At 48.5% G+C, this 23664-nt stretch overlaps 1 protein-coding gene across 6 annotated transcripts in view; it reads right to left on the bottom strand.

The window, feature by feature from the left end:
- RUBCNL (RUN and cysteine rich domain containing beclin 1 interacting protein like) overlaps positions 965 to 23664 on the bottom strand; it is a 40991-nt gene continuing 18291 nt past the window's right edge. For 5 of the 6 annotated variants that reach the window (XM_021065589.1, XM_021065590.1, XM_021065592.1 and 2 more), the window contains exons 3-14: positions 22405 to 22487; positions 21534 to 21744; positions 18367 to 18468; positions 17837 to 17897; positions 16860 to 16992; positions 14858 to 15003; positions 12486 to 12550; positions 8915 to 9153; positions 7223 to 7284; positions 5214 to 5367; positions 3980 to 4070; positions 965 to 1492 (exon numbers count right to left, since the gene is read on the bottom strand). In XM_021065589.1, the coding sequence (XP_020921248.1) occupies positions 1380 to 1492; positions 3980 to 4070; positions 5214 to 5367; positions 7223 to 7284; positions 8915 to 9153; positions 12486 to 12550; positions 14858 to 15003; positions 16860 to 16992; positions 17837 to 17897; positions 18367 to 18468; positions 21534 to 21744; positions 22405 to 22487 (1460 nt within the window). In that variant the 3' untranslated portion in view covers positions 965 to 1379. Of the gene's footprint in view, positions 1493 to 3979; positions 4071 to 5213; positions 5368 to 7222; positions 7285 to 8914; positions 9154 to 12485; positions 12551 to 14857; positions 15004 to 16859; positions 16993 to 17836; positions 17898 to 18366; positions 18469 to 21533; positions 21745 to 22404; positions 22488 to 22904; positions 23550 to 23664 lie in introns of those variants that run through there. The other variant, XM_003130982.6, reaches the window with a different exon arrangement.

The following is a 23664-nucleotide window of genomic DNA, read 5'->3' as shown; positions in this document are numbered from 1 at the left end:
CCGTCGTGGCTCAGTGGTTGACAACTAGGAATGATGAGGTTGCAGGTTCAATCCCTGGCATTGCTCAGTGGGTTGAGGATTCGGCATTGCTGTGAGCTGTGGTGTAGGTTGCAGACGCGGCTCAGATCCCATGTTGCTGTGGCTCTGGCCTAGGCTGGTGGCTACGGCTCCAATTAGACCCCTAGTCCCTAGTCTGGGAACCTCCATATGCCGCAGGAGCAGCCCTAGAAAAAGGCAAAAAGACTAATATCAGGAAAAAGCAATTCATAACAGTTTAGTGATTCACCTAACCTGCTCAATGGAATGTCTTTATTTATTCGCTTTTTAGGGCCTCACCCGCAGCATATGGAGGTTCCCAGTCTAGGGGTCGAATCGGAACTTGTAGCCACCAGCCTACACCACAGCCATAGCAAGGTGGGATCCGAGCCATGTCTGCGACCTACACCACAGCTCACAGCAACGCCAGATCCCCGACCTTCTGAGCAAGGGCAAGGATCGAACCCACATGCTCACGGATACTAGTTGGATTCATTTCCACTGCGCCACTGCAGGAACTCCATCTATGATTTTAATATCATTACTAGAATAACACTGGTCATTAACAGCATTTTCCCATAACTTATTCAAGTCTTAAAATTCCTAAGGTTCAATCTGATATCTAGGAGACAAAATCCTGAGGGGCAGGGATAAAGTTCTACTCACCCACAGATCCCTTGACTTTGAGGGATAGAGGTGACAAATACAGGTTTGCTTTGAGCCATCTGAACGAGCGCCATCTAGAGGCAACTACTTCAAATGGCACCTCCATGCACCGCAAAGCAACTCAAACTCGTAGACACAGACGTAACTGCAGAAGCAATGGGTATCCTTTCTACAGACCCTGGAATGAGTAACATCTGTAAGACTGACACAGTTACAAAATGAAATTTAAGTGCTGGAAAAAAAAAACCCGGAGAAAACATACTTTTGGTTTCATTTTTGTTCATTGGAAGTAACAATCCCTTTCACAAAATAAGCTTTACAAAGAAGGGGAACTGAGTAATTCATCTTGTCAGTTACAATTCATAAAAAACAGGCTAGGTACAACTACTCAAATGCAATTTAAGTATCAAAAAAAAAAAACCCACAAACTCTTAAAAAAAAAACAGTAGCAGCAAAAACATTAAAGATTTGTAAACAACATCACCGGTAACAACCCTAGGCTTAATAACAAAGAATCTTCATTCTTTTAAAATATTAAATATATATATTTATATAATAAAGAGAATATTGGCCATCTTTTTCCTTAATAGACAATACTCCATAATAAAACAATGTCAGGACACAAAGGACGCGATAATTAGGTGTGTTGAACAGTCTTCTCGCGATAGTCAGGGGCATCATGTGGCCGCAGAGGGCGGACTCTCCAAAAGCCTCCTCCTGGCTGTGATCCTCGCACAGCGGGGGCACTGGGAGGACTGGAAGCACTGCTTGTGAAAGCAAGCTCTGCACGCTGCAAGCAAGGACACGGCCATCAGCAAACAGGAAGCCGGGTTTCCCAAATACGTACCGATGCCCATCCCCACCCTGGGGAGAAAGGGGATCTGAACCCAGAAACCAGTCTCCCGGAGAGAAATCAGGCAGTTTGGAACTCGGAGGGACGACCAAGCTCCCCATTATCCTGCTCCACCCCACTCCTCCTCCCTGTGCACCCCAAACCTCACTAGCTCACATTCAACATAGAAACACACACCAGCATCGTTACACTTTAAAGAAACAATGCCGTGCTTTAGTTATTAAGCTACTGTCAGGTCATGAAGCTCAGAGAGCTTGATGGAGCAGACGCTGCACTGCCTCCCAGAGCCGCCCAAGACCACCCCCTGAGGAGCTGAAGATGTTGGTGGCCCACGGCTCCGGCGGCATCGTCTCTTCTCTGGAAATGGCCCAAACCAAAGAGAGCTGCCTCGATCAAGGCCATGGCCCCTCGCTGGCCCCAGCTTGCATCCAGAGGCTGGTCAAGGTGCGCTTTACAGACCTGGCTGGCTCTCTGCCCCCAGTGTGGCTGAAAGGCCATCCCAGCTCCAGAGTTCCCCACGAGATGCGCTGAGCCTTCATGGCAACCACACGCAGCTCAACTTCTCCCTCTGTCCATCCGGCTGTCTCCACATCCAGCGGGTGATGAGCCCGAGGACACTCCCCCAGGGTACGTCCTCCACACAAATCCTGCTTCCGAGTCTCTCTGCTGGGAACCCATCCTGTACTGCCTAATGGGTGAGGGGAGAGAACCCCGGGGGATGCTAAGAGGGACCTGCTGATACCAAGGATGAGGCCAGAACTCATCACGCAGCTCTCTCCCATGAGAGAGTTTAGAGAGCAAGGGGGTCTCCTGGGGCCCTAATACAGGCAGACCTCAGAGATACTGGAAGTTCAGCTCCAGGCCATCATGGTAAAGCAAATAACGCAATAAAGTGAGTCATGTTTGTGTTTGGTTTCCCAGCACATATAAAAGTTATGTTTACCCTATACTGTAGTCTCTTAAGGAGGCAATAGCATTGTCTTAGAAATGTACATAGGTTAACTAAAAAATACTTTATTGCTACAGCAGAAACTGGCACAACACTGTAAATCAACTATATTTAAAAAAAAAAAAATACTGTATTGCTTAAAAAATGCCAGCCAGCACCTGAGCCCTCAGTGAATTAAAATCCTCTTGCACGAGTAACACCAAAGCTCCCTGATCACAGATCACCATCATGAATAGTGATGAGGAAAAAGTTTGAGGTATTGGGAGAATCACCAAAATGTGACACAAGGACACAGGGTGAGCGAATGCTGTTGGAAAAATGGCGCCGGTAGACTTGCTCCCCCCGGAATTGCCACAAACCTTCAAACCTTCAGTGTGTGAAAAATGTACCATCTGTGCAGCTCAGTGAAGCAAGGCAAAATAAAACGAGGTGTGCCTGTATAGATGAACAAGGGTCTGCAAACTTTTTCTTTCTTTCTTTTTTTTTTTTTTTTTTTTTTTTAGGGCCGCGCCTGCAGCATATGAAAGTTCCCAGGCCAGGGGTCAAATCAGAGCTACAGCTGCCGACCTTTGCTTACAGCCACAGCAACACCGAATCTAAGCCCTGTCTGCGACCTACTCCACAGCCTGCAGCAACACCAGATCCTTTGACCCACTGATCGAGGCCAGGGATTGAACCCACATCCTCATGGATACTAGTTGGGTTTGTTTCTGCGGCACCACAACAGGAATTCCTGCAAACTTTTGCTGTAAAGGGCCAGTCGGTAAGTGTTTTCGGCCTTGCGGGCCATTTGGTCTCCGTAACAACTACTTGACTCTGCCACGTGATTGATGCCAGAGATGCCAGAGACAACACTTCGGGGTCAGGTGTGGCTGGGATTCAGTTACAAAATAGAGGTGGCTGTCACTTGAGCTGATGCAGAAAAACTGGGGCATAGGCCAAACAGAGGTCTCGCCAAACCCTGTTCCAAAGGACATCATCCTTTCTCCCTGCCCCGCCCCAATACTCCTCCCTGTGCACCCCAATCCTCACTAGCTCACATTCTACATAGAAACACACACCAGTCTCCTCACACGTTAAAGACATAACTCTGTGCTTTGGTTATTAAGCTCTTTTTTTTCTTTTCTTTTTAGGGCCACACCTGCGGCATATGGAAGCTCCCAGGCTAGGGGCTGAATGGGGGGAGCTGCAGCTGCTGGTCTACACCACAGCCACAGCAATGCCAGATCCGAGCCGTGTCTGTGACCCACACCCCAGCTCATGATCATGCTGGATCCTTAACCTGCTGAGCAAGATCAGAGATTGCAGTGACATCCTCATGGGTCCTACGGCAGGTTTTTAACCCACTGAGCCACAACGGGACCTCGTGAGCTACTACTAAGCTTAAGTTATATTTGCGCTCAAGCCATCAAACTTAACTTTGCCCCTAAGGGATCAAGCGCTGAGCTCGCTTACAGCATGTGGGATTTAGGTACCTGAACATCGTCTGCACGTTGCCGTCTGAAACGGGAAGATGACAGCTGCGCTCCGGCAGAATTCACAGATGAAGCCCTTTCCTTGGCACAGCTGTAAGAACAGGAGTCAAAACGTTAGTCCTCGTTGGTAACGTTTCTTTTGATGGAGAAGCTGCAGTGCCTCGTGTACAAAACTGATTCCAGCCTGAGAAGGAACAGGATGCTTTATCCTGCCACGGTGGATGGATCAGAACAATAAATGTGCATTCATTTTGCCTGGAGAAACTGCACTTTAAGGCATTCGAGGCACAAGAGAAAGACAACAATTTTAAACATGTGGTTTTTTGTTTTGTTTTGGTTTTGGTTTTGGTTCTTGTCTTTTCTAGGGCCGCTTCCCACGGCATATGGAAGTTCCCAGGCTAAGGGTCTAATCGGAGCTGTAGCTGCTGGCCTACACCACAGCCACAGCCATGCCAGATCCGAGCCACATCTGCGACCTACACCACAGGTCACAGCAATGATGGAGCCTTAACCCACCGAGCAAGGCCAGGGATCGAACCCCCAACCTCATGGTTCCTAGTCGGATTCCTTAACCACTGAGCCATGACGGGAACTCCTGTTTTTTCTTCTTTTTAAGGCCACACCTGCGGCATATGGAAGTTCCCAGGCTAGGGGTCGAAGAGGAGCTGCCGCTGCCAGCCGACACCACAGACACAGCAACGTGGGATCCAAGCTGCATCTGTTACCTATGCCACAGCTTGTGGCAATGCTGGTCCTTTACCCACTGAATGAGGCCAGGGATCAACCCCTGGCTTCATGGATAATAACTGGGGTCTTAACCCACTGAGCCACAATGAGAACTCCCAAAACGTGTTCTTAAATGACCTCATTTTGCTTCTGACGGCTCCCTTGCGATTCTTCAGTCCCCGAGGGCCCAGAGCTCCCCTTCCACGGGATCCCCAGTCTCCTTGGCGGCGTGTGTCACATTAGAGCAGATGGGAGTGAATGGGGGCCCCACGCAGGGCTGGGCACCCGGACTCTAAGTCTCTCGGCCCAGGCTTGCATCCCACTAGGATGCTCTTGGTCTGACACCTAACAGCTCTGAACCTCATTTTTCTCCTCTGTGAATGGTGGTGCCAGAACTTTCTGCAGAGTGTGTGGGGGTTAAATGAGATAAAGTGCACAACACCCAACCTGGGCCCCGCTGAAGAAGGGACAGCTTGGGACGCGCCCTCCTGGGCCGGTCGAACCTCACCTCACAGCCAGCCACGTGCTCCAGGGAAACTTTCAGAATGTCCTTGAGCGAGGGCACCAGCAGCCCTTTCTTAACCTTGACCAGGTCCTCCAGGGAGAAGAGGTGGAGGTCATCAGTCAAGTGTACTGGCACCTGCTCAAACTCCGCCAACGCGCTGCCGGAGAGGAAACAGAGCGAGTCAAATCCCACCCGCACGGGCCAGAGCAGAAGCAGGGGGATGCTTTTTTCTGGCCCTCCACTTAATTTTGTGATCTCAATTAAAAAAAAAAAAAAAAAGCCCCAGGAACAAAGAAACCTTATGGCCCACTTTTGGCAAATCTGCTTGGACGCCAGAAAGTTAAAATTCCATCACTGCCAATTTCAAAAAGCTGAAGGAGAAAACTGTCTCTGGCAGCCTGCCCACGCAGACACGGAGTAAAAGAAACTCCACCTTTGTTTTCCAAGCCTGGAGAGGTGTCCTGAGCTAAAAATTGCCACCTTATTCATTCCAGCTCGATTTCAAGTCCTCGAGCATCACTGACGGATGTGTCAGGAGAGTTACTATGACACCTGAAGCCACGGGTCCAACACAGAGATTGGGAATCAGACGTCCGCCTGCGGGCCGGTGGCAAAGGCATTCACACCTGAACAGGCCCTTCTCTAAGCCCTCCTGACCTCCTCCTGACTCCCCCAAACCAAGGAGCAGCATCGCCACGCACTGCATCCCCGAGCCGGCCGCTGCCTCCATTGGACTTGACATCCTAGGAATGCCAAACCACACTGGAGTCTCTGCCCAGCCTGGGGTCCTCGGTCACACTGTTTCCTTGACCAGGGGTCCTCTGACCCCTGTCCTGGCTCTGACTTGCTCTTCAGGCTAGGGTTTTTTTCCCCAGGAAGCCTTGTTTGTGAGCTTCATCCCCCCACGCCACCTCCACTTCCCCCAAGGTCCCTTAGGGAGGTGCTTGCAGCCCTCTAGGCCCCAGGGCACCTGCGCACGTGACCGACACACCCCAGCAATGATCCCTTTGCGCTAACTTTCTCCCCAGACTCTACCTCAACATGTGTCCTGTTGCTCTTTTATCTGAAGCACAGAATGGATACTCAAGAAACTTTCACAGATGGTAAGAACTGTAGATATTGTTACATGTTACAGAGAAACTGGGGCCCTGAGAAGAAATTAACCTTTCGCCCCAACACCATGAGGGGGCGCTCAAGGCCAAATGACAACAGAGGACAAGCTCCTCCCCAAGAAATGTACAGAAGCAAAATACAGCATCATCAAACAGAGGTTGGAAGTGGAAAGCAGCTTTAAAACAGAACCAAAAATGTGAAAAACCTATGATTCCAACTATTATAACAAATAATCCTAACTCCTTGAGGAACGTGCTTTTCCCTTTAGAAATCTCCATCAGTGAATTCACGTCTGTGCCTTTATGGCCTTGGCCTCCAGAAGTTCATCCTAAGGGATGAACCTAGGGATGTGGCCAGAGGTTCAGCTAAAGCCTAGTGGTGTCTTTCTTTCTTTCCTTCTTTCTTTCTTTCTTTTGCTTTTTAGGGCCACACCCGCATTAGCTAGGGGTCTAATTGGAGCTGTAGTTGCCGGCCTACACCCCAGCCACAGCCACGGGGGGTCTGAGCCACGTCTGTGACCTACACTGCAGCTCATGGCAACACCAGATCCTTAACCCAGGGAGTGAGGCCGGGGATCGAACCTGTGTCCTCACGGATACTAGTCATTTCTGCTGCACCACAATGGCAACTCCCAATGATAACAATTTGTAAAAGGCCACTGGCTAGAGTTGTTTCACCCTCATATTGATCCATTCTTCTTAACATGTGAAATTCCCCACTGGTGAGTTAGAAGCTTAGGCAACATTCAAGAGAAGGTCTGCATTGCCCAGGAGAGACACAGGAGATCGCCCATCCCGGGGGCACGGGACCAGGAGGCACAGCGGACTGACAAGTGCATGGAGGCCACATGACCTCACCCCCCCCCCTGGGGCCCGCCCTGTCCCAGCCAGCGGTCGTACCTTTCGGCAAACCTGCAGGTCTTCAACAGCTTCTTGACATGGAATAGCTGCTCCTGGATTTCCTAATGTGAGAAACCAAACAGAGAGGACAGGGTGAATGTGATACATAACACAGGCAACGTGGAAGTCAGAGTTACATGTCATTTCTAACCTCGAAATGCTGCAACTCTAGAAAATAAGCCTTTGAAATACACAGTCTAGCCTATTGTAGAGCAGAGAAAACTATAGCCAATCTCTTGTGATAGACCAATGATGGAAGATAATATGAGAAAGAGTATGTGTACACACACACACACACACACACACACACACATGAATGACTGGGTCACTTTGCTGTACAGCAAAAATCGACACAACACTGTAAATCAACTCTAATTTTAAAAATTAAAAAAAAAGAAATACACAGTCTATAGAGGTTCATAACTGAGTCCAGAGAGGTACAGATGGTCCAGGAGGGACTCAGGCTTTGGGGAACCTGAAGTTGACACAATGTTTGGGACCTTTGTTAAGAAAAACACCAAAAACTCTGCTCAGAAGAAGGAGATCCTGCCACGGAGATGCCCTGGAGGAACGTGGAGGACCTTATGCTGAGCGAGATGAGCCAGGCACAGAAAGACAAGAACTGCGGGATTTTACTTTGATGTGCAATCTAAAAAAGTCGAGTTCATACAAGCAGCGAGGAAAAGGGGGCCTCCCCGGGGGCAGGGAGGTGGGGAAACGGGGAGATGCTGGACCAGGGCACAGCGCTGCAGTAACACAGGACGACCTTGCCGAGAGACGCTGTGTGCGGCATGACGACTGCAGTTCATGAGACTCTTATTAAACTCTGGAAATTTGCTGAGAGGGAAAGCTGCAGGTGTTCTCATCCCACACATAGCAGGTAATGGTGTGAGGGGATGGATATGCTAACTAGCCTGACACCAAATCACATGACCACGCACCCACACATCAGATCATCACATGGTTTTGTTTTCTTTCTCTCTCTCTCTCTCTCTTTATTTTTATTTATTTTTATTTTTTTTGCTGCCTGCCTCTCGGCATATGGAATTCCCAGGCCAGGGACTGGATCTGAGCCACAGTTGTGACCTACACTGAAGCCGGGGCAACGCTGGATTCTTTAACCCACTGTGCTGGGCCGGGGATCAAACATGCGTCTTGGCATTGCAGAGCGGCTGCCAATCCCATTACACCACTGGTGTTTGTTTTCTTTTTAGGGCCGCAGCTGTGGCCTATGGAGGTTCCCAGGCTAGGGGTTGAATTGGACCTACAGCTGCCAGCCACAGCCATAGCCACAGCAACAACCTGAGCCACATCTGCGACCTACACCACAGTCTGTGGCAACACTAGACCCTTAACCCACTGAATGAGGCCAGGGATAGAATCCAAATCCTCGTGGACACTATATCAGGTTCCTAACCCACTGAGCCACAAGGGAAATGCCATCATGCTGTACACCTTAAATACACACAATTTTTATTTGAATGGCAATAAAATCCAAAAGCCATGTATACATGACAACTATGCATACATGTCAAATGTGATATGGAGCCACGGAAAGAGCCCAAGCAGGCGAGGGTCTCTGAAGCATAAGCTCCATCCACTGGATGCTAAGCTGACCCCTTAAAGGCTCTGTCTGGATCCCCTGAGCCAGGGAAGATGTCCATTTACGGACCCAGAAAGGCAGCTGCTCACCCGCACTCTGTCCAGCTCCTTGGCTTTCGTGTAGAGGCTGCGGCTGACGTGCAGCAGGTTGAAGACGGGCTGGTGCCATATGCTGTCCAGCAGCCGTTTGGAGAAGTTGCTGACGGAGTACTTCCTGAAGTCCCACAGCTGGAGGATGCGGGCCGGGATGCAGGACTCGGCATGGCTGTGGCAGCAGTCGCAGAAATACTTGCCCAGGTATTCGCAGTAGCGCAGCCGCCTCACGAACTCTGGGGGCGGATGGACGGGAGGATGAGCACCACGCACCTGCCGCCGGAAACCCACCCTCGTCTGGTCCCACCGCCAATTCCCACTCAAGGTCAAGGCTACGCTTGCAGAGTCTGTGCTGCCCAAGTCATGCTGGGGACGCTCTGGCAGACCCTGGGGGCCTGAGGTCGTGGCTTTTCTCGAGCTTAGCTTTTGTGGAGCAGGTGGTGGAAGAGAGACCCTTCCCCAAATGCTCCTGGATTTGGAAGATGGGCATCGTGAACTGACGTGTGGCCAAAAGAACATGAGATTCAAGGTCTGGAGATTGTGAGCATCCAGACTTGGCCTCCTAGTGGCCGGAACTCCTACAAGCCTGACTAGCTTCAGGTTTTCGGTCCTGATGCCACAAGAACCAACTCAGAACTGGATTCCGTGATATCATACATACGAAATGCGTTTTGTACGTGCTAACGCACTCTACCTGTGCTGCTAGGAAGTAGCGCCCAAAAGAGTTCCTGGATAAAGAGTGAGGAAAACAATACCACAAAAAGCACAAAGGATGGAAATGCATGGAAAGAGGAAACACAAATAACCAGTAAAGAAAGGAAAAATACTCAGGCTCAGGGAGTTCCCGTCGTGGCGCAGCGGAAAGGAATCTGACTAGGATCCGTGAAGACACAGGTTCGACCCCTGGCCTCGCTCAGTGGGTTAAGGATCCAGCATTGCTGTGACCTATGGTGTAGGTCGAAGACTTGGATCCTGTCTGGCGTGGCTTTGGCTGTGGTGTAGGCCGGTGGCTACAGCTCCAATTCGACCCCTAGCCTGGGAATCTCCATAAGCCATGGGTGCGGCCCTAAAGAGACAAAAAAAAAAATTCACTGAATACATGTTACACATTATACTATCAATGCAGAATGAATTATATCCATCTCTTCTGGCTTCCTCAGTCCTTTCGTTAAAACAGACAATGACACTGGACAAAGGACACGGATTGATGTCTCCACGGCTGCTGGTGCTTCTGCCCTCTGCGCTGCGCTACCTCTGCAGCAGGTTTTCTGCTCTTGCTCTTACTTTCCAGCCACACAGGACTTTTGTGCAATAGCCTTTGGTTCCTTTGCACGTGGCGGCCTCCCCCACCCCCACGCCTCTGGGGACAATCACTTACGAAGCCTTTCGCCCCGCCCCCAGCCCGCATCAGGTTCCCTGGTGGGAAATCGCACTGCGCTTCTGACTTTCTCTCCCCTTTCGGGCATCCACTCGAGGACCACTTCCTGCCGGCAGCTCCACGCGGGAAGGCCCGTGCTGCTGTCCACAGTGGGCCCTACGTCTGCCTCCTCCTCTGAACAAACTCCGGGAAGGACTTGCAGAGTTGCTGGAATCCCGGTCATGCGCTCAGAGTGTCTGACTCACACATTCAGTGTTCACTGGGGTACCAAGATCCTGTGGTTAACCACGAGGCATGGTCCCTCCGAGACGAGCTGCGAAGATGAGTCACTCCAAGAAAATGCCTTCTAACTGTGATGCACGGCAGGTGTCCTCACGCAGTGCGGGAGAGGGATGTTCGGAGGGGTTTCCGCATTCTCTTTTTATTTCTTGAGGTGGAGCTGCTCAAAGCCTTCTTCCTTCCAAGGCTGCCTATCAAAGGCCAAGGGAACCCTTCCTGGCAGAGCCCTTGTGGCTAATCTTCGGCAGGTCAGACCCACGGACGTCCTCGCAGCAGAATAAGGGAGTCCAGGCTCAAGTGGCAAATGGCCTTTCTGACTGGGTGAAACCTGATTTTCTAGGCCCTCGGGCCACTCCCTGGAACTCGCTCAGAGGAGCCTGGCTCGCTCCTGGCGAAGTCATCTCATCCTTTAACAACTTTTAATTCATTAATTAATTAACTGTAGGGCCACACCCACAGCATGTGGAGGTTCCCCAGGCTAGGAGTCAAATTGGAGCTGGAGCTGCCGGTCTACACCACAGCCACAATAATGCTGGATCTGAGCCCTGTCTGGAACCTACCCCACAGCTCACGGCAACGCCAGACCCTTCACCCACTGGGCAAGGCCAGGGATTGAACCTGCGTCCCCATGGATACTAGTCAGATTCGTTTCTCCTGAGCAACAATGGGAACTCCTATTTATTGATCTTTAATTTTTTTTTTTTTTTATTTAGGGCAGAACCTGTGGCATATGGAAGTTTCCAGGCTAGAGGTGGAATCAGAGCTATAGCTGCCCGCCTACACCACAGCTACAGCAACTCGGGATCCAAGCCATATCTGGGAGCTTCACTGCAGCCTGAGGCAACACTGGATCCTTAACCCACTGAGCAAGGCCAGAGATCGAACCTGCATCCTCACAGGGACAACATCAGGTTCTTAACACATTGAGCCATGATGGGAGCTCCTAACAACTATCTTTTGAGTCCCAACTGTGCACCAGACACACTTGTAAGATCAGGCAATAAAGCAATGGATGAAAGAGACCACATACCTGTCCTCAGGGAACTTAGAATCGAGGGAGGGAGACAGACAATAATAAGAAAAAAAGAAAATCAGTGGAGTTCCCGTCGTGGCGCAGTGGAAACGAATCTGACTAGGAACCAAGAGGTTGCAGGTTCAATCCCTGGCCTTGCTCAGTGGGTTAAGGATCCGGCGTTGCCGTGAGCTGTGGTGTAGGTCGAAGATGCAGCTTGGATCTGGCACTGCTGTGGCTGTGGCATTGGCTGGCTGCTGTAGCTCCAATTTGACCCCTGGCCTGGGAACCTCCATATGCCACAGGTGCAGCCCTAAAAAGACCAAAAAGAAAAGAAAAGAAAACGAAAAAAATCAGTAAAATAGGAAAGGGTATTTTAGGAAAATAAAGGCTAGAATAAAAAAATGAAGAAAGGAGGGAATATAAGGTGTGTACGTGTGTGTTTGTGGCCAGGAGGGGGGCCAGACGGACAGTTTCAACAGCGCGGCCAGGGCAGACCTCAGGGTTTTGAGTGAAGATGGAAAGGGAGGAAGGGAACCAGCAGGGGGGATGTCCGGGGTGCGGGGGGGGGGGGGGGGGGCATGAGAGGGACAGAAAACCACAAATGCAAATCCCGGAGACAGGGGTGGGCCTGCCACCTTCAAGGACCCACAAGGGAGGCCATGTAGCAACGTGCCTGATGGAGAGAGAACCAGGAGATGCATCTGAGAGGCAACGGGCCAGGCACATAGCCTCGGAGGTCACGGTGGCCTCTCTACGAAGGAGAGCCCAGTGTCCTGAAGCTCCTATAACAACAACTTCTCATCAAAAACCCCTCTTACAAAAATAGCGTACTGCCCTGCCCGACTCTGTTTTTCGGTCATCGCGTAACAAGCAGAGACCCCATTATCCATACTTACTGGGTTCGATGGGAGTTCCACAGCCAGCACAGAAAAAATTTTGGGCTGCTACCACGAGATCCCTCCTGAGAACAAAAAATGAGAAGAGTTTAACATTTTAGAAAAAGCCATGGAGCACGTTTGAATGACTGGAAAATAAACTGACATCGTGAGACTTTTCTTGCCAGGGTGGCTTGGTTTTATCATTTTTCATTTGGGAAAGAAATACAATTATTTAATAGTTTTCCAGTTGAAATCTCTGGGACTTTTTTTTTTTTTTTTTTTTTTTGGCTGCACCCACAGCATGCGGAAGTTCCTGGGCCAGGGATCAAACTCGTGCCACAGCAGTGACAATGCTGGATTCTTAACCCACTGAGCCACCAAGGAGATCCGAAATTTTGGGTCTGTTTAAAAGCCCCTGCTACCACCAAAGCAGAAGTCAGGTGCACAGGTACCTATTCCACTAACGGGTCTTTAGAGACTTTGTGTGTGTGTGTGTGTGTGCTTTTTAGGGTCACACCTGCGGCATATGGAGTTTTCCAGGCTAGGGGTCAAATCAGAGCTGTAGCTGCTGGTCTATGCCACAGCCACAGCAACGCAGGATCCAAGTTGCATCTGTGACCAACACCACAGATCCCGGCAGCACCGGATCCTTAACCCACTGAGCAAGGCCAGGGATCGAACCCAAGTCCTCATGGATATCAGTTGGGTTCGTTACTGCTGCACCACGTCGGGACCTCCTTCAGAGACTTCTTACTCGACATCCACAGGCTTCTCTCTCTAGAGAGAACTATAGGCACATAATAATACATGGGAGAAAGTTCAGGGGGACAAGACACCAAGAGCTAATATACTTGGGGAGTTTACAAATGGATCCGCAGAAATTTAGAGGAATAAGAGATAACAGAAGGCAATGCTCACGAACGTTTTTGGTGAGATTGCCTATTGAACTGTTAGTGTCACAATACCACATGGGATTTGGAAATATGGAGAAAGTTATAAAATCTTTTTACAGTTTAGGATCATCAAAAAGAGCCAAGGTAAACACAGGCGGAACCTTTGGGTGTGCCTTAGGACCCGGGAAAATCCCCGAGGCAAGACTTCCCAGCCAAGGAAAGGAATGCCTCAGAAGGCCTGTAGAGGGCGCGCTTCGGCCCACGCAGCCCCGAGACCTTCCTGCAGGTCTCGCCAAAGAAAAAAAATACAGCGTCTGCAAGGTCACCTCCACCGGGCACAGGCCATGACCCTCACCAGTCCCTTCATAACTCTGCAGTGTGCACGCTGTAGTAAATACCAACCAGAAGGAATGGAAAAACTGAACTTGGTCAAAATGTCCCTTTGTCGATGTCATAGACTCTCAGAAAAAATACATTAATTTACTACTTTAAATTATTATATGTATACTTATATATAATATATAAAACATTTGTTCCCTTTTCTTAGTTGGTTTTTTTATAGGATTTTGTTACTTCTTAGAGAACAAAGATTTTTATTTGCATCCTATTACATTTCTTAAGTACAGACGTTCTCAGAATTTAATTTTCCTTTAAAAAATTTATTCACTGGAGTTTCCACCTTGGTGCAGTGGGTTAAAGGAGCCATGCTGCCACAGCTGCACGTAGGCTGCAGATGCTGCTTGAATTCAGTCCCCAGCCTGGGAGTTCCCATATGCTGTGGGTGTGGCCGTACAAATAAAGAAATTTTATTCGCTGATTTTTTACTTCACATGGCACTGGAAAATAGAGGGCTCTAGTCTTAAAATGATTGTATGCACTTTTTAAGGTTCAATGGTAGTCACTTATTAGGAGCCAATTTAATTTTCAATTGTTATGCAATGTTCATAATGCAGGACACAGAGTTAAATTCTCCGACTGTCAAAACGAAACTTACAGAGCCTAAAAGCCCATGATGAACGTGGTGCCAAGACAGCTAACTCAGGAAAAATACGCCCAACTTTCCTTTTCCTGAAACAGATTTTCCTTTGTCCCTCGGTGTATTATTTTTTGCCTCCACCCATTTCCGCAGAGTCAGGTAGGAGCCATCACAACTTGATTTGTTTTTTTCTTTTTGGCTTTTTACGGCCACGGCTGGGCATATGGAAGCTTCCAAGCTAGGGGGTGAATCGGAGCTGCAGGTGCGGAAGCAGTGTGGGATCCCAGATGCATCTGCAGAACTGCACCTGAAGCTTGTGGCAATGCCAGATCCTTAATCCACTCACTGAGCGAGGCCAGGGATCAACCTCGAGTCCTCATGGCTACTAGTCAGGCTCGTTAACCATTGAGCCATTATAGGAACTCCACTAGTTGGGTTCTTAACCCACTGAGCCACAACAGGAACTCCCATCACAACTTGTTTTAACTGGGTTGGGGGTCCAGGCAGCAACTCAGACTTACTTGAGTGGTGGATGAACATTAAATATGATTTGAAACCTGGGGGGCGCCCAGTCTCCAGTCCCTCTGATCCTTGACTTCAGTTTAATTTCCTGCACCACCTCCAGACTGGATTCAAAGTCTTCCCGGACTCGCTCTTCATTTACAACCTGCATAAAGAACGCAGAAGAGGATTCAGGAGCCACTGAAACAAGCATCTTTCAGGAACGGAAACAAAAAGAACATTCAAATGTGTTTCCAACATTAAAATTCACCTTGCAAAATGAAAACAGCTTCCAACTGGACTCAAGGACCTGGCAAGAGCCGCCCCTGTATCTAAACCCGTCTGCAGGAGAAGTGCTTAAAACCTCACCCCGCTGAGATCACTTTGCTTCGTATTTTTAGGGAGTTCTTTTGCTTTCAGACTTCAAATTACTGTAAGTAGGTCAGTATGACCTGGAATGCTTTCCTGCACAGCAGAAGCTTTGCCCCGCTTAGTCAAGAGGCTGACAGATGGAGCTGATCAGAATCCCCTGTGGTCAGACTTCCCCAGAAACTACCCTCCGCAGACTGCAGAGGCTCCCCCTCTGAACCCTTCGACTTCCTCCTTAGCATTTAACATCCCAACTTCTCAAATTAGCATCTATGCCCCAGTTTGGCCGCTTTTGAGCCTTATTTACCAGGAAGATTAAGATTAACCCTCCCCTTGGAGTTCCTGTTGTGGCGCAGTGGTTAGCGAATCCAACTAGGAACCATGAGGTTGGGGGTTTGATCCCTGCCCTTGCTCAGTGGGTTAACGATCCCGCGTTGCCGTGAGCTGTGGTGTATGCCGGCAGCTACAGCTCCAATTTGATCCCTAGCCTGGGAACCTCCATGTGTTGCGGGAGCAGCCCTAGAAAAGGCAAAAAGACAAAAAAAAAAAAGATGAACCCTCCCCAAAACACACAGAGCTAACTAAACACAAACACATGTTATCCAACCACGCCGAATCGCTCTGCTCATGAAACATACCACGCGTCTCCCCGCCGCTGTTCTCCAGCTGCCATTTGCCAAGAGGGCCCTTTCACATGTCCCTGCCTGCAGTCCTGCCTGGCCTGACTTAGTTCCGAGATCTCCAATCAGCCCTTCCAAGTTCCCCCGATGAAGTGGAACACTGCCTCCCCACACTTGCAGAGTGCTTTTCTCCTACTTCCATTTTAGCTCCTGGCACAGGGCAGTGCGTTCTACCAGGGAACCAGCCTGGACATGCTTTTTCTTTTCTTTTCCTTTTTTTTAGGGCTATACCTGCCGCATATGGAAGTTCCCAGGCTAGGGTTCAAATCGGAGCCACAGCTTGTGGCAACGTCAGATGCTTAACCACTGAGCGAGGCCAGGGATCGAACCCATATCCTCATGGACACTATGTCAGGTTTTTAAGCCGCTGAGCCACAGTGGAAACTCCCAGCCTGGACTTTCAAAGGAAGTAGCCTGGGACTCACCACTCTACCACTGACCAGCCTGGCTGAGGGTCTAGAACTAACACTCTCAAATTAAAATCACAATAGCACCTCCCTAATAGGAGTCTGATGAGGATTAAAACATGAATTGCTGAGCACTCAATAAACATCAGGCTGGAGTTCCCGTCGTGGCGCAGTGGTTAACGAATCCGACTAGGAACCATGAGGTTGTGGGTTCGGTCCCTGCCCTTGCTCAGTGGGTTAACGATCTGGCGTTGCCGTGAGCTGTGGTGTAGGTTGCAGACTCGGCTCGGATCCCGCGTTGCTGTGGCTCTGGCGTAGGCCGGTGGCTACAGCTCCGATTCGACCCCTAGCCTGGGAACCTCCATATGCCGCGGGAGTGGCCCAAGAAATAGCAAAAAGACCAAAAATAAATGAATAAATAAATAAATAAACATCAGGCTTATCAGTTCACATCTCCCCCAACACCCAGCAACCTTCAAACAAACACATAAAGGTCTGATGGGAACAGCAGGCAAAATGAGAATTCAGGAACTTTCAATTCAAGGTCAACTCATGTTGCTACTTACTATGGAGCCAGCTGCATTCAGGGAGCTAGCCAGCTGATAACGATCTCCCAACAGCATCCAGCACCTTCGGAATCCTCGGTATAACTCTTTGGCTATTAGCTCAGCAGAACTGAAGTCTGGCTCATAAGTGACACTGAGAGATAAGAGATGGAGAAAATGGGCAACTCTGCTCCTGAGGCGTGTGTTGAGGGTCTTCTGCTTCAGGTTTTCCACCGTCCTCCCTTCTCCAGGCACCAGAGGGGGCGTCACATAAGAGACCCAGCATCGGCGTTCCCGTCGTGGCGCAGTGGTTAACGAATCTGACTAGGAACCATGAGGTTGCGGGTTCGGTCCCTGCCCTTGCTCAGTGGGTTAACGATCCGGCGTTGCCGTGAGCTGTGGTGTGGGTTGCAGACGCGGCTCGGATCCCGCGTTGCTGTGGCTCTGGCGTAGGCCGGTGGCTACACCTCCGATTCGACCCCTAGCCTGGGAACCTCCATATGTCGCAGGTGTGGCCCTAGAAAAGGCAAAAAGACCAAAAAAAAAGAGAGAGAGAGAGAGAGACCGAGCATCAACCACCCACTGAGGGTTATCCTAACGCAATTCCGCCACGCTCAACAGAGCAGCTTGTATCTATGGAGGGGACCGAGGCGGAAAGGGGTGGTGAAAAAAGCACTTTAGAGTCAGGAGACCTGAGTTCAAGTCCTACCCCTGCTATTTAACAGAATGGTGTCCTGAGGCACATCCCATCTGAACCTCAGTTTCTACATCCGTAACATGGGATTAAAAAAAAATCTCACCCAGCCTAACCATGAAGATTAAGTGAGAATGCATACAACATTTCTTTTAAACACTTAAAAATCACTGTAGGAACTTTAATGGTGATTTCTAAGCAGTGATCCCTGTTACTGGAACTGGTGGAATAAGCTCCAAGTGGCCCGTGAGGTCAGAGGTGCTGGCCCCGGGGACGGTGCGTGGTGACCATGGAAGACAGATACCTCTTAGAGGAGCTGCAGGAACACCCACAGGTCTCCGTGGTATTGCTAAACTCTCCAAGTTCTGTGGGGAAACCAAAGAAAAAGTAGTGAGGTCCTTTAGTCTGTTTCACTTAATCACAGTCGATTTTATAAGAATGCAAAAATAGCGCCCTGCGTTGCAGAAAGGACCAGTTATTCAGCATCTCCATGCTTCCTGTTCTTCTTCGTTTCTATTATGAGATGACAGCTAATGCCCAGAGACAGGATGTCCAAATATGCCCATCGGAAATTTCATCAAAGTGTAACTGAGGGACCAAAGAGCTAATCCAATTTTGCATTCAGGTCTATGAGAGGTTAATATCAAGCCATCTTATTTGTTTTATATTGGGGACATAATCTGACCTTGGGAGGAGTCTCTCTGAATGGTGTCTCTCGCTGCGATGTGGCAGAGTGTGTGTGTGTGTGTGTGTGTGTGTGTGTGTGTGTGTGTGTGTGTGTGTAGGTGTGGTGGGGAGGTACTTGGTCACAGTTCATGAGTTTCCAAATCTTACCTACGATAACAAAATCATCCAAGTCACATTTGCAGGACTCTTTCATCACATCACAGTAAGTAGCTGCTTCAACCACTGGGCTGACCTGTAACACAGCACAACCTAGAGAAAGAAAGGGGCTTTCACCAACAAGGAGTAAAAGAATAACCGCCCGACCTGCAACAGCCAACTAAACAATTTGAAACTGGGGGATGCAAGCGCTAAGAGTTCCTTTCAAAGAATTCAGACATTCGGCTGCAAGAATTAAAAAGTGCAGGGGGCTATTTTTGTGATGATTAACATGATTAAATGAACCAGACGGCTGAGTCACAGTCATAGTCTGTCTACCTCTATGTAAGTGTGAAAACTTCTAAAATACAAAGAATGAAAGAGGAGGGAAAACAATCTTTTTTTTTTTTTTCCACACAGTGAAGCAACGTTGACACAAATACTGCATTAGGTTAAAATGTTCCCCCTAAAATCATATCCACCCAGAACCGATCCCTGTGACTTGGAAACGGGGTCTTTGCAGAGATAATCAGTGTTAGAGCAGAAAATCAATGAAGAGGCAGGAGGCTGGAGCCCCGAGATTTCAAGGCAATTCTATTGACCAACAGATTGGCCAGGAGCTCTGAGAGAGAACCCAGGCTCCCTGGCGCTTAGGGAGCATTAGCTATATAGGAAAGGGGGTTGTTGCTATTTTGAGCACGGGGTTGTTCTTTGGGCTAAGTCAGTATTCAAGGGGGGAGGGGCAGCAATCTCCTTAGGAGTGTGGGTGATGGTTTTGGGTAGGGGGTAGGGAGATGTTGCAAAGAAACATCCCATGACGAGTGACGGTTTAACTGGTCTCCAAGGCCAGTTATTAACTGGTCTCCAAGGCCATTATTGGGGGAGAGATTGGCCGTCTAGACTGTAAGTCTGATGAGAGTTTTGGTGGCGCCTAGCAAGTCAGGTCCCATTCCCCACCAAAGAATCAAGTTAAGCTGAGGTCATACGGGACCAGGGGGAGCCCTAAATCCAATGTGATGGTGTCATAAAAAGAGGGAGGTTTGGACACAGACACACACAGAGAGAAAGAACACTATGTGCAGATGGAGACAGAGATCGGAGGATGTATCTATGCGCCAAAGAGCATCAAGGATGGCCAGCAACCGCCAGAAGTCAGGAGGGGGCATGGACCTGGTTCTCCTTCTGGGCCTCCAGGAGGAACCAACCCTTCCTGGCTGGGGACTGGCCACCACGACACGACAGTGAGAGGATCAACCTCTGTTGTCTTTTTTTTTTTTTTTTTTTTTTTGCTTTTTGCTTTTTAGGGCTGCACCCTCGGCATACAGAGGTTCCCAGGCTAGGGGTCGAATCGGAGCTGCAGCCGCCGGCCTACACCACAGCCACAGCAATGCCAGATCTGAACCGAGTCTGCGACCCACACCACAGCTCATGGCAATGCTGGATCCTTAACCCACTGAGCAGGGCTAGGGATCGAACCCGCAACCTCATGGTTCCTAGTCGGATTTGTTTCCGCTGCACCACGGTGGGAACGCCGACTTCTGTTGTCTTAAGCCACCCAGTTTGTGGTAATTTGTTAACGGCCCTAGGAAACTCATACAAGTATGTTCATGCTTTTCAATCCCTAATACCAGTCTGGGGAATTATCCTAAGAATATCATTAAACAGAGAAAAAAATGTGAAAGAGGAACTGATCACAAGGGCGCTCTCTGAAGTCCATTTAAAAGGTGAAAATATTGAAAGCGGTGATTTTGCAAACCACGCTGTTGCCTCAAGAAGTACCGTCACTGAAGAATGTGAGAACTGAAGCAACATGGAAAACTGGGTATGAACGACTGTTCATATAAAATAATCACATTATGAATGTAATTACATCAATCTGTGTCTATAATTACTTTGAAAATGTATTTACTTGAATAAACAGGAGATACACAGCACAGTGAACTGTTGCTCGGGACAGTATTCTAGCCCGCAGCTGACACGGAGGTTACACAAATGGGCTTCAGAGTGGACTTGCTGAGGTTTAAAACCACCCTGGACCATTCCAGCTCGGGGACAAGCAATTCTCAACTTTGGTTTCCTCGTGGGTTAAATGAGGGCGATTTCAACCCCTCCGTGATACTTTTGATCACAATGAGCAGTGACATACAATTTACACGGCAACCTAGTACAGGCACAAAAATCTGTTTCACTGATAAAGTTCCAGGAAGCAGTGCTCACCCTGTGGGAGGTGCATGCTGATCCTATCTGGCTTAGGGGGGTTTTTTGTTTGCTTTTCAATGCTCTCTGGATCAACCTGCAACTATAAGTTGCCCTACCTCATGGACCATAACTATCACAAGACAGATACTTGCTAAAAGATAAATATTTCATCTGTGTGGTAGAAATATTTTAAATATTTTAATATAAATAGAATAAAAATAAATAATGTAAAATATTTAAATAGTTTGCAATTTCATTGAACATAATCATATTTTTCAAAATTTTTCCCCAAAAAAATTTCAGCTAAAACATGAGCTTCCAATCATTCGACAAAAAAAAAATTTTTTTGTCTTTTTTGGCCAGGCCTACGGCATATGGAAATTCCCGGGGCAAGGGATCGAATCCAAGCCATGGCTGTGACCTACACCACAGCTGTGGCCATGCTGGATCCTTAACCCACCCTGCTCTGCTCGGGATCGAACCTGAGCTGCCACAGAGACGATGCCAGATCCTTAACTTGTTGTGCCACAGCAGGAACCCCTCATCAAATATTTATAAAATAGCTATTTCAGGCAAGCTTATTCTACCAAATGCAAATATAACTAAGACCAATTCTCATCCACCTGGAGTTCCCATTGTGGCGCAGTGAAAACGAATCCGACTAGGAACCATGAGGTTGTGGGTTCCATCCCTGGCCTCGATCAGTGGGTTAAGGATTCGACGTTGCCATGAGCTGTGGCGTAGGTTGCAGATGTGGCTCAGATCCCATGTTGTTGTGGCTGTAGTGTAGTCTGGCGGCTAGAGCTCCAATTTGACCCCTAGCCTGAGAACTCTGTAAACCATGGCTGCGGCCCTAAAAAGACAAAAAAAAAAAAAAAAAAAAAAAAAAAAAAAAGAAGCAGCAGCAGCAGCAGCAGCCTTAGACAAAGGGTTTTCCCGAGGAGATGGATGTGGAGAAGACAGCACAAAGCCCCACTCGCCTTCATATCCACTGTCGGATGAAGTAGAAGACCCAGATTCCTGCTTTATGTTGCTGAAAAAGGTCACTTCAGAGTCCACCTGATCGTTCCCAAGTGACCTGCTGGTCTCTCGGACACTCCAGGTCTCTGTGTGCTGCTGACTCAGAATATTACATTTCATTTTCTCAATGACTGATATAATCATATCTGCAACATAAAAGTGGGCATTTTCCTGCAGAAAAAAAGGATCAGTTAAAATACTCACAAGCATGATCACCTTTTTCTTTTTTCCACTGAGGGTGTATTAAATTGAAAAATCAAGAAGCTGTATGTAAGCGGAGTAAATGCATAGAAATATAAACGTGCATTTAACGGAGTCATCATAGGACATTATATGAAGTGTAGCCCATATCTTCCAGAGATATAAGACTTAGCCGACTGATACCAAAAGATGACCCAAGTTGAATTTCTTTCTTTCTCTCTCTTTTTAGGGCCACACCTGCAGCACATGGAAGTTCCCAGGCTAGGGGTTGAATGGGAGCTTGCAACTTGTGGCAATACCAGATCCTTAACCCACTGAGTGAGGCCAGGGATCGAACCGGCATCCTAAAGGCTATTAGTTGGGTTCTTAACCCACTGAGCCACATGGGGAACTCCCAAAGGTGAATTTCTTGTGAGGTAAAACCCAAGACTGGTGGTTCCCCAATGTAGACATCACCAATCAATTGTGGAAAATGTAACTGCTGGGTACAGACACTACTAATCAAATGCTGAAATGAAACTCATTTGCCATGCCTCATCCAACCAAGTTTCCAGACTGCAATCAGCACAGCACTCTCGAAGGGATTACCACTCTTAGTGGTTTTAAAAAGAAAAAAGAAGATATATTCACCTTTTCAACATCGACAGGGAGCACAAATGCCTCTGGGGAGAAGGAATTCAAAGGAACGGTTCTTCCACTGACTTGAACAGCACCTGCCCAGAAAGAAAGTTATTAAAAATGAAGAAAAAAGAAGTTCAAAGGTTATCTAAGAAATCAGCCCTAGGGAATGCCTTTTAAATGCTAAAATGCTTTGAAAAGCAGCACAGGAGTTCCCATCATGGCTCAGCAGTAACAAACCTGACTAGTATCCATGAGAATGAAGGTTCCATCCCTGGCTCAGTGGGTAAAGGAGCTTAAGGCATTGCCATGAGCTGTGGTGTACGTCACAGATGAGGCTCAGATCCCGAGGGGCCGTGGCTGGGGTGCAGGCCAGCAGCTGCAGCTCTCTTTCAACCCCCAGCCTGGGAACTTACATATGCTGCAGGTGCTGCCGTAAAAAGACAAAAAATGAAATTAAATTAAAAAGTAGCACAATTCTAGAATAATTAGGATGGCATAAGAAGAAAGACCTTTCTGATGCTGGTAGGCCTGGCAGATGGCAGAGAGTCATTCTTTCTCCAAGAAGCTACCAGAGCAACTTGGGAGGAATCCTCAGAGAAGGCAGGTGAGAACCGCTCCTCCTCACGAAGGAGACCCACGAGGCAATGAGGTAGAAAGAGAAGAGCATCCCGGAAACTACGAAAGGAGACGGAGGGCGGGGAAAAAACAGCCTAGATGCAGGGTCATGAGAAAGAGATCACTCCCTCAACTCACTGTAACTGACCCCAAACTTCCTGTTTACGGGAACAAAATCTAGCTGAAACAATTCAGCACTGCTTCTCTAAAATGATCCTCCTCCAGTCAAAAATGAGAAGAAACTGCAGAGGTTATAATCGGATGACTCATCCATTCTGCACCCTATTAAGCCACTCCATTCCTGGCAGTCAAAGCCACCGAGGGGGGGAAAAAAAAAAACCAAAAAAAACGAGATCTGTCATGTGATCTCTCATTGCAGCCCTGAGGCAGCACTTTGCCACAAGAGCCAAGCTGAGCTGTAAGCACTGTTGTCTCAACCTGATGCATTAGAAGAAAATGCCACAGAGGTCTGGATGGTTTTAAACCCTCAGGGCAACAGAGAGGCAAGCAGGATCCTTCCAACCCCTTGGCTCGACTTCCAGAATTCCATTGTTCCGTGGAAAACTCGGGACCTCCTAGCTTCAGAAGCCACCTGGGGGCGGGGGGGGGGGGGGCAAATGTGCTCTGAAAAGGACTGGGTAGTGAATGTGGGAG

This window comes from Sus scrofa, chromosome 11 (assembly GCF_000003025.6).
Source record: "Sus scrofa isolate TJ Tabasco breed Duroc chromosome 11, Sscrofa11.1, whole genome shotgun sequence".
Taxonomy (NCBI): domain Eukaryota; kingdom Metazoa; phylum Chordata; class Mammalia; order Artiodactyla; family Suidae; genus Sus; species Sus scrofa.
Note: the sequence above shows the minus strand (reverse complement) of the source record. Positions and strands in the feature narration are given on the sequence as shown.